Source organism: Corvus kubaryi, unplaced genomic scaffold, assembly GCF_017639235.1.
Source record: "Corvus kubaryi isolate FWS band 111438036 unplaced genomic scaffold, C.kubaryi_AGA036_p1.0 65366, whole genome shotgun sequence".
Lineage (NCBI taxonomy): Eukaryota > Metazoa > Chordata > Aves > Passeriformes > Corvidae > Corvus > Corvus kubaryi.
This window is the reverse complement of record NW_024581947.1, coordinates 238,530-249,385: the sequence shown is the minus strand read 5'-3', so window position 1 is coordinate 249,385 and position 10,856 is coordinate 238,530. Positions and strand designations below refer to the sequence as shown.

Sequence of the window (10,856 nt, the reverse complement as noted above, 5' to 3'; positions counted from 1 at the left end):
GAACTTTTGATTCCACAGGTTTGAACTCACAATCTTTGTGTTGTGAATGAATTAATGCTACTGCAACTAGAAGAATTAAAATATCTCCAAATAGGACTCACATCTAGCAAAAATTTGGTGAGAATGTAGAAAAAATATCCAAGAGAAAATTCTTGTCAGCAAAGTATAATTTAATACATCCTTCACTTCTCCTGATGCCTTGAAGTGGCTATCTGAAAACAGAGGCTACCCAAGATTAAGAGAAAAAAAGCTGGTATTTATTTGAAAGGCCTTCAAAGGTACGCTTTGGGAGTCAAAACCCTCCAAGGGGCTCCACCCAAGATGGACCCCTGGTCACAGGCTTTTAACACTTTTATAAGTTTGGTCCATTTGCATATGAGGGTTAATTCTCCAATTGTGATTTCACGTAGTAATGTAATTACCTCACGTTTGCTCCCCCTGTCAGAGGCTTTAGTTATGTATTTTGGGACCTGGGACAACAAGGTGTCCTTGAAGGGCAAACCTAGAGAGGGTTTGTTATGGTTAACCAGCATGAGAGAACAGTAGCTAACAGGCTACGTTAGCTGTATGAAGGCTGTATGAAGTTTCAGAGTTACATACTAAGCAGTTCAGGATTTGAAAAATACAAAAGTTAAAACCTAAGGCATCACTCTGGGACCCAGGAAGCTGTATCAGATTGCAGTTCACAGTCAAAATCCATTCCTGGGGTTTTGGAAATTGGCAGCTGGTATGCACTTTATTTTTCAAATGTTGCTTTGACAGGATAAAACTATTTTTTATATAAAACTACAGGTTAAATCTGGGCTCTGACCTTGAAAGAGGAATCCTGAGCACAAGTTCTTGTTTTCAAGTCATGTCTGGTTTTGCAATTTATTCATTCACTTCCTAATACAAAATGTCCTGGGATCAAAAACCAAAAAGTCATTCTTGCAGGGAAGATCTAAATTATTCATGTCAGCCAGATGCAGATTTGGATTCCTTCAGGTTGGATACAGATAGGGAGGTAGCCTAGGGGAGTGTCCTTACCACTCCGTTTCCCTTTTAAAACTCCACTGTACCACCTTTCCCCCAACAATAGGTTTAAATAAAGTCGCCCACAGATTTTTTTTTCGTAAGTCAGTGCTGTTAGCACATTAGTAATTTTCTGGGAATTCTTACTGGGTTAAGTCAGATATACAGATCTAGATTTGACCTAGGTACATGCAAAAACAACATCTTAGGTGTTATGGCTATTTTACTGGAGAAAATTCAGTACAGCTTTTCAGCCAGCTGAGATGGTGTCTGAGGCAAGACTTTAGGCACCACTCTTAACTTAACTTAGAAATATTCAATTTCACCTGAGCCCCAGGGAAGGGGGCCATTTCAGAAGTCTCCTTCTGATTAACTCTTTCCTTAGAGGAACTGGTGTCCGCAGTTGAGTATAGTAATTGTCAGGTGCCTAATTTTCATTAATGAATACTCCCCACACTGCTGGAACTATTAGTCTGCTTTAAAGCAACATATATTTAAGGGACATTCGACTGAGAGTTTAACTCGGGTAGAATGGCCTCCGAATATACTGGATGAATGCAAACCCTGTCCAAAGATGTTGCCCTGCCTGGATATCTGGTGGATATCTGGTGTAGGATAGCTGCAGTATTTTTAGGTAGAACACAGTCTTCGGGTTTGACTCTTCCTTGTATGCAAAAAAAAAAAAAAAAGAAGAATTATCAGACTATTATTATGGTTTTCCTAACTACATAGTAGTAATGATGCCAGTTTGTCCAGGAGTAGCCAAATAATTGTGTTGACATAATCTATTTTTTTTTTCTTGGTAAAGTAAATGCCTACCACTTCATATACTCTGCACTGTCAGAAACACTACTGCAATGCCAAAGAAATGAGAGATTCAGAGAAGAGATATGAATTGAAGGAACCTTGTTTAAGTATCATAATGGATATTGTTAGGGAAAACATACAAATAGTGTTTAGAGGCAGCCAACCAGCTCTAGTACGGAGGAACATAGAATGATAAACAGCTTTTGTTTATAGCACAAAAAATATGAGTATTGGCTAAGAAGTAGTGTTTATGGTAATTGAGCGTTACAAGGAAGTAAAACTTCATGGGGAACACAGGGGGTAGCATTTTCAGTGAAGCAGGCAATGAGGAGAGCTGTGTAGGCATTTCCTGATAAGCATCTGCTGTTTCAACAGCCAAGGAACACGACTCGCATGTAAATTCTTGTGCTAGGCTTTAACAGGCATTCCCTCTAGCATGCCACCCTGCCTTCTGGTTTTATTTTGAGTCTCCTTGAGCCCTACTGTGACTTGAAATCAGTGGAGGAGAAAGGAGAGTAACATAAACAACAGATGTCTTAAAGTTTCAAACAGAGAGAAAAAGCCCCATGGCAAAGGAGAAGGTGCAGTTAAGGTGTTTTCCTGTCATTAGTATTCAGTGCCTCTAGTACAGACTCTGTTTGCATTTTTGCATTTTCATATCTATATATAGGCAGTTGTACACATGGGGGTAAAGAAGTGGTAGTGCAAAAAAATGCCCATTGCACAATTCAGAATATTTTTTTGCATCCTGTAAGAGTGCAACCTATAGACACGAAGTGTACTGGCTGACACAGCCAAAGCAACCTATTTTACAGCAGGCTCACAAATTATTTCCCAGCTGCTCCATAACTGCTTTTAGTCTCTTGCTGCATAAAATACATCAATTATTTTTAATCTGAAGTTCAAAGATGCTCCATAATTGAGAATGCTAATAGTGTGCCCGGTGTTCAAGACAGCTTTGCTTACAGGTGGTAACTTAAGCTGTAGCAAGACAAATACCATGTACGCCACCACATTAGGAGAACTAGGTTGTGCACCAAGTGACATTCAGTGCACATTCAGAAAAGTCTTTAATCGGTGCTTTTTGGTATGGGGAACTGTGTCTTTAAGGACTTTGATTTCCAGAAAGTAAATCTGTGGCAGAAACAGCTGTGAAATTCTTACAGTATATCAGCAGCTGGGGATGGCATAGAGACCCTGAAAATACACTGCCTGCTGGGTGTTAACTCAGTACTGCATGGGGCCAGGAACAAAAAGAAACGGAAAAAAAATACTGTGAATGGAGAAGTGAAAAAATATGATGTTTCTAGATTTTTTCACTTCTTAGGAAAGATAACTAAAAGAAAGATAAAAAGAGTATTCAGGGCTGAGAACTTTGAGCTCTGAAAACTTAGCAAGCTACTTCCTCCTTTCCCACATCTACCTTCTCCTTTTATGTCTTATTTCTTCTACAGGCTTCAGCAGATAGGTCCACAGACGGAAAAATCATATTCACACAGAATCCTATTTTCTTGTGATATTTTAAATGTATATTTATTTGCTTACTAACTTGCTGGGTTTTTTCAAATAATTTTGGTAATCTCTATCTCTATGTATGTTCACACTGTTTATTTTGCTAGTTAATTGTGTTATTAATATATATATATTAATTATTATTTGGCTCTTGGACTACAGAAGTTTATGCTTAGATTAACCTATATAGAGTTTAGGACAACTGCTGGTATTGAATGTAACTTCTGAAAAAAAATTCTAGTTTTGGAATGAATGCTGAGGATGCCAGTAGGAAATACTTTTCTTTGTCCAGAAATTTGTACATCAGAATAGTATTTCCTGTGGTGGTACTTTCCTGGACTACAGGGAATGCTGTATATGTCAATATGTTGGTAGCAGCACTTTAAGCATCAAATATTAGTTGTTGTTAACCGAAGGGAGTCTGCTGCATTCAGTTAAAACAGAACAACTGATACCTCATTAATACTATTTTAGCATAGACTTTCTTAATCTTTATAAGTATATCCTATCAGAAAAATAGGCATAATAACAATAATTATGCCTGTATTTTAAATAGTGCTGTTATGCCTGTGTGGCTCTCTTTCTACTTTAAAAATATACTATCTCTGTTGCACAGATGGGTAAACTAAGGCATGCATGGGAAGTGAAATAAGTTCACTGGAGGTCTTCCCGAGAAAGACGGTACTTCTAGTTTTAAAGCAGAACCTTATCATAACTCATATATACAACTTATCACGAGGTATTTGTACATTAAAAAAACAAATCCTGCACTTTGGAGATACCATTTAACATTTATTTTTCTTCCCACAGGAACTTTTTACACCAGAGTGCAAATTCAAGGAGTCTGTTTTTGAAAATTATTATGTAATCTACTCATCCATGCTCTACAGACAACAGGAGTCCGGGAGGGCCTGGTTTTTGGGGCTGAACAAAGAAGGGCAGGTCATGAAAGGAAACAGAGTGAAGAAAACAAAACCAGCAGCTCATTTTCTACCCAAGCCATTGGAAGGTGAGGCTCAGTCCATCCCTGGCAGACCTTCCTATAGATCTCACAAGAAGAGGGAGTGGTTTCCAAAATGCCCTTCCTGAATGTGCATGCCCCACACAGGGGCCAATCCCAATGCCATTCCCAAAATTTCATGGAGAAGTTTTGTGCTTCTGTGTAGTGATGCTACAAAGGGCATATGTAAAAACTCTTTTTCAGGGACAAAGAGGTCATTCTACAAGAAAAGAAATCTTTTGTGGAAGAGCCTTTTGCTGCTTTTAAAATATTCTGCTGTTAGGGACAAAAACTGTTGTGAGTCTTGCAGTGAGAAAACAGTCCTTTCATTAGGCAGAATTAAATAATGGATGTTGTAGGATGATTGGGAGTTATAAAGGGAATAGATGAAATGTTAGCATTTCAAAGTAAAAGCTTTCTAATACAAAAAAAAAAGGTCTCTCTACAAAATAAACCATGTTGTATTACTTTGCCAATTGGAGTAATGTACACAACTCATGTAAGTTGGCCTTTAAACCAAGACAGGAGCAAACAGCAGTCACAGTAACCTTACACACCAAAATGATGTCACATTCTCTGAAAAATCCATTTATATCTTGGAACTTTTTTGTTATCCTATGTATTCTGCAGGCCTTTATAAACCTATGCTGCTTTTTGCTTCTTGTCCTGATGTCACTCCTCATTGTTCTAATTGCTACACATAGCCTCAGTCATTCTGAAAATTATCTCGTTATTTACCATCTGAAAACGCATACCTGAGTAATGCTTTGGTTAGCAGTCCAATTTCTTTTGATACTTAAAATTTTTGATTGAAGGAGTTTGTAAAGTACTTTAGTTTCATCATAAGGAAAGAATCAGAATAATCTTATGTTTATTTGAAGTTAGGTTGATGCCTTTGTGCTTACCTTGTCTTGTGGAAGCTTACAGTTGTTTCATAAGCTCTCAACAATATCAATACTTTATATCTTGATCCCTCTGTATTAAAGTGAGAATTATAGGGAGGGAAAGCCAGTGCATTTTTAAAATCAAGGCAAATTCCTATGGATTAGGAAAAAAGTTACTGTTTTTCAATAATGTTTGGATGATCAGACTCCATCAAAATAGCTTACACAATGCTTAGAAATATCTTGATTTACATTGCTTATGAGAATCATCAAATATGACAGCTCTGCTATATAATTCCTTACTTTATAGTTCCATTTCATGTTGTTCAACATAATAATTTTGTAGGTCACAGTGTTATTTCACCAAGCTCTTTTAATTAATCAGCAAAGTGCCCTAAACACATTTATGGGCCACTCTGAAGATATAGATCATAACCAGCCTTATGTACTCTAGAGAAGACATTTAATTTCAGTCTTCCAGAAGCTATAAAAGGATTTAGATTATGTCACTGGAAATGTTAGAACAAGTATTTGATTACTTAATGATGCTGTGGGGCCCTTTACATTTATTATGAAACTTCACACCATTGAAGATCAAGGTCAGTACTCTGAAGCTCCAGCCTCCTACTCTAATTAGCCAAGGGATGAAGGAATTGTGCTAAGGCAGCACACACCCAGTCTGGAAATCAGAGTGATGATTAATTCCTTTGACTGCTGTGACACCTCTTTTAACATTGCTCTGATATAAATAAATGCTACTGAAGTTAGGTATAAGTGGAAATATTACCTTATTCAGTGACATGGAAAATGAAATTGAATTATCCAAGAGCATTAATCATTAAGGCAGCTTAATGCTGGAAGTGTGTAATTGAATACATGTATTTCCCTCAAAGGATTTAAAGTGGTTAGATAGGGACAGAAGCCCAGAGACAAACTTCTAATTCCTCTAAGAATTCAGTTAATAGCTTAATTTGGAGTTTTCTGCACTTCTACAGTCAGTGATGCTCAGTGGCTACTGCATATTTTTTCAGAAATGAGGAAGGAAAACCCCCAAACCTTTTTTGTACTCTCCACATCTCCTGGACATTTCTTCAGAACATACCTTAGGAACAGACCATGGCCAAATTCCTCAGATTTGGGAGACTGATGTACACATTACTTTGTAGAAGTGGACCCTAGCCTAGTCTTGCAATGTATGACTAACAACACTTAAGTCTAGACAACTGTATTGTATGATCCCATTTTTAAATTACAATCCGTCTTATCACATTTTACTTCTAACAGCTTGCGTGTTTATTTAATGTTCATTTAAGGACTGTATATACATACACATGTGTATATACATGTGTATTTTTGTGTTCCTTATGCAAAGACAGAACACTGGTTTTTCATTTCCAAGAACCTATATTAGATATTAAACAAGCAAGAATTCAGTTTCCCACTGCATTTTTAAGTCAGATGCAGAAGTGTGAGAATTTTGGAGGGTCACGCAATTCTATCAGTGGTGCAAAACCAGTGTCTTTCAAAATAAGTAGTTTCCCTGGTATGCAAGACGAACATAGAAAATTAATCCTATTTGAGATGAATGCCTATATTTGATACATTGTTAAAAATGCCTCTCCTTTTCTCTTCTTTCTCCTCAGTTGCCATGTATCGAGAACCATCTTTGCATGATATTGGAGAAACAGTGCCAAAGGCTGGGGTAACTCCAAGTAAAAGCACAAGTGCATCTGCAATAATGAATGGCGGCAAACCAGTGAACAAGAGCAAGACAACATAGCCAGATCCTCACAGGTGTTGTGACTTTACTGAGTCCTGAGTACAGTTGAGCGATTTATCCTTGCCAGACTTCCCCTCGGCCGTGTCTGTGGATCAGCTTGCGGCAAGTCACCAACTTGCCCGTTGCTGTTTCTGAACTGAGTTGTTGCAAGTGGATAAATCTCAACATGTAGCTCCACCACAACAAGAAGACACCTGGATGAACCAGCTAAACTCAGACCATGGAATGCCCTACCAGATATTGGAATGCCTTTTTAATATCTTTTCTGTGACTGTGACACTTCATGTGAATGACATACTTCACAAGTACACTTGATACCTTGCCTGCTGACAATTGCCCATAATCCCTTTTTGAGTCCAGTTTCAGCAAAATCCATGTGTTTAAGTTCTATTTTGTAGCACACAAATAATCAAGTAATTTCTAGTTAGATGCTGTAAACCTGTGCTATTATGGATTTCTCTTCTTCCCTTTTTTATAAGGCTGCTCGCTCCACTGTTTGTGACCTTTTGCAAGGATTGTGTTTCTCTATAACTTAAGTGTTGCCGGTGGCTTAGTTTTGAAAGCAATCAGGGAATCAGGAAGCCTTCAAAAATCTATTATTACAAATTATATCTATAAAGAATAGGATTGTTGTCTCTGGCTTAAAATATTGATTAAATGTGAATACTCTTTAGTAACAGATACTGTGCTTCTGAGGTTGGCATTGAAGTGGAGGGAAGAGTGTCAAACACAACCAACGGGGAGTTTTCTGAAATGTGTGTTTGGCATCCCCCTATAGTTTCTTTTTGTGTGTGTGTTTTATACATATCACAGGCTTACTGGTAATGGTAACATTTGCCTTGCCCAGCGAGCAAGACCCACTCATTTTTGGAAAAGTGGGTCCAAAGAATTTTGTAGGCCTTGTAGGCCTGAATTAAGGCTCATTTTTCATCTACTAAATCTTCATTGTTTGAAAAACAACCACCACCAATAAAAAAAAATAAAAAGTAAGACTAATCAGAATTGCGCTACCTAAATCCATTTCAAATATAATCCTTTCCTGTTTTTAAGGAACCGAACTTAATGCCATTGTTATTTTTGGCTGAATCCCACACCTACTTAGCAAAGCATGGGCAAGGATGCTGTTGTGTTCTATTTTGCAGCACCAATGCAAAGGGTAGTTATAAATTATAGGTTAATATTTCTGGTGTTTTAAAAAAGAAGTTTTAAAACTGGACATATTACAAAACTTTATTTTTATTTTTAGCTAAGCATGCAAAGTCCGGTCCTATGTATTTCACTGATATCCCAGTATGTACCTCCACCCAGCTTCCTAGGATAACATGCCCACCAAATTGCTAGATTGAAGGTGCCTTGCCTTGATCTCTATATACTGTACTTTCTCCTACATGAACCTAGAAGAAATCAAAAACATCATAAAATTGAAGCCTTGGGTCATATTACCAGAAACAACATCAACCCTTTGAGTTTGTCACTTGTGAACAATTAAGTCAATGTTGTGGGGGATGAAGGACAGGAGGGTGGGGGGAAAATTTAGAGAACACCACAGAGATGCCACTGAAGTTTTTGCACACTTAGTCACAGGCTTTCAGAGGATTAAAAATATGGGCACTCTCTGTATGCTTAAGAAGGTATTTGTTTCTTAGAAATGGCAGCAAAGATCAAACTGTATCTCAGTCTGGAAAACTGTGGCAACACTCTCTTGGCCTCTTGCTGTTACCTTGATATTTAAAGACAAAAAGAGGAAACCATCCATTCCTTTTTTAGCACAGTATTTCTGGCAATTTGTTTTATCACATCTTTGTGCTGAATTCCCTAAAAGAGACTGCTGATTATTTCAAACTCCCTGTCTGCTCAGCTGAACAACTGATTCAGTCTGAATGAACCCTTCATACTACTTTTCAAATGTGTTCTGTTTTTATAAGCAACATTTAGTGCACTCTTCAAGGAGGCTACTGTAAAGCTGCTAAATTCTAGATAAACTTTTTCTTTTTTTTCTGTAGGTCAGACTTCTTTTTGTATATGTGATATGAGAACAGCAAGATAATGCTTGATGTTGGGTCTTTCTAGGGAGGGAATGAGTTAAGCATGAAGCCCTCTATCCATGTAGAGAAAAAAAAATACAAACCTAATCTAAAACTGTGATAAAAATGCAAAGAAACTTTGACTTAAGACTGTGCCCTTGCCTGCTAGCACTAAATCTGTGTGCGTGGGGAAAACAACACTTTATTAAAAACTCTGGTGTGCCCTTCTCATCCCATCTGGTCCAGTGGGATTTGTGCACCATCCCTGAGAAAACAAAATCAAACCAAAGCAACTCAGATGGTGAGCTGGGGGCTTGCTCTGCACTGCAGGCCCCATGAGAGGCAGCAGCCTTGATGCTGTACTGTCAGCAGGGTCCCACTGTGGCCCCAGGCCTTCCTACAGTTATAAGAGGAGAACTTGACAATATTTCAAGTAAGATAAAACAGCTGAAGGCTACATTCTCTCTCACCTGATTCATGAGGAGGGAATACATGAGTTCATGTCCCATTCAGCTGTCTTTTTACTCATCCATTGTAAGAGCCTGAGGAGAGACAGGGCTGGAGACCTGGCTGAGCCATGCAAGGAGGATCTGGTTTATTGCCTGATCCTATATAGGCATTGTTTTCAACATTAACCTTTTGGTCCTGAGTAACTATGATCTGTGAACCAGTTTGGGAGGCTATAATTAAGGCCAGATTTAATTTCTTTAAGCAGTTAGTACATACTGAAAATACAGCTTTTTTTTTTTTTTAATTATGGTCTTCTGATTTTGTTTCTGTGGGCTAAATTCATATGAGTGTTTAATCCAATGAATCAATGTCCTAATTTTTTTTCTACAATCTGTTTAAACATAACAAAGGTATCTTTGTGCATTGTTTCCTCCCTTTAATTTTGTCTTGTCTCATCTGTTGCATGGGAAGAGTATGGCAAGGATGAACTAACTGCATGTTGTAGGTTGTCTGTCAAAGAACTGTTGGTCAGTGTTACAAATTTACATACATATATGCAAAGAGTTTGTCCGCATTGTACAGTTTGTGTTTATTCTTATTTGTTGTATACACAGATTCAACATGATGAATAAAACATTTATATGAAGGCATACTGGAAACCAACAAAAAAGTTTATGTAAGAAGCAGACTGTGCAAAGCATCATTGCACTGGCCACAGGATGGTGAAACTTCATGTAAATAGGTTGGCAAACTCAGTTCTCCCCCTTTACCATGCCAAAGAAAATTTCAGCTCCTTAATATAATACCTCTCTTGCTGTTCTCCAGGATGAGACTTCACCATTTTATTCCCTCTAAAATTAATTTTGCTGTTAAGTGAAAGCTGTTTTCAACTGTCTGTTACTACTAAAGTACTGTATAGTAAACCTGATGGAATCAATTTGTATTTACAGATTGGGGTTTTTGTACTTACATGTGCAGCTGTCTGTGAATCTGCAGCGTTCCAGGTCTTCTGCATGCTTGCTTTGTATTTTGTTCTTCTGGATTTTCTCTAATCTCTGAGAGACTGTTCACACTGCAATCTAACCTCATCTTACCATTTTATATGTTAACACTGCACAAAGTCATTCTCTCCTTTTCTCGTTTTAAATCTGTGTTTCAGCTACAGTTCTATTTAGCAAAATCAGTCACACCTGCACAGTTTTAGAGATCCAGTTTTGAGGAGATATGAACTACTTCAACAAAGCACCATTTTGCTGTACTTCAAAAATTTTATAAATACACAAGAATCCTTATGAGATTGCTCACGTGATAGAGCCTATAGAAGGGCCTCTAGCTCCTTTTAAGTGCTTTGTAGTTCACATAACAGAGCTTTTGCTTTGTATTCTGGG

At 37.7% G+C, this 10,856-nt stretch overlaps 1 protein-coding gene across 1 annotated transcript; it reads left to right on the top strand.

Annotated features, from left to right (window-relative positions):
* Positions 1-4,125: 4,125 nt before the first annotated feature.
* Positions 4,126-10,746, top strand: LOC121673363 (fibroblast growth factor 14; the record flags this gene model as incomplete). Its single annotated transcript, XM_042046620.1, has 2 exons — positions 4,126-4,339; positions 6,858-10,746. Coding segments are annotated over 2 exons (351 nt in total), but the record flags the coding sequence as incomplete, so codon positions are not given.
* Between the last annotated feature and the right edge of the window lie 110 nt (positions 10,747-10,856).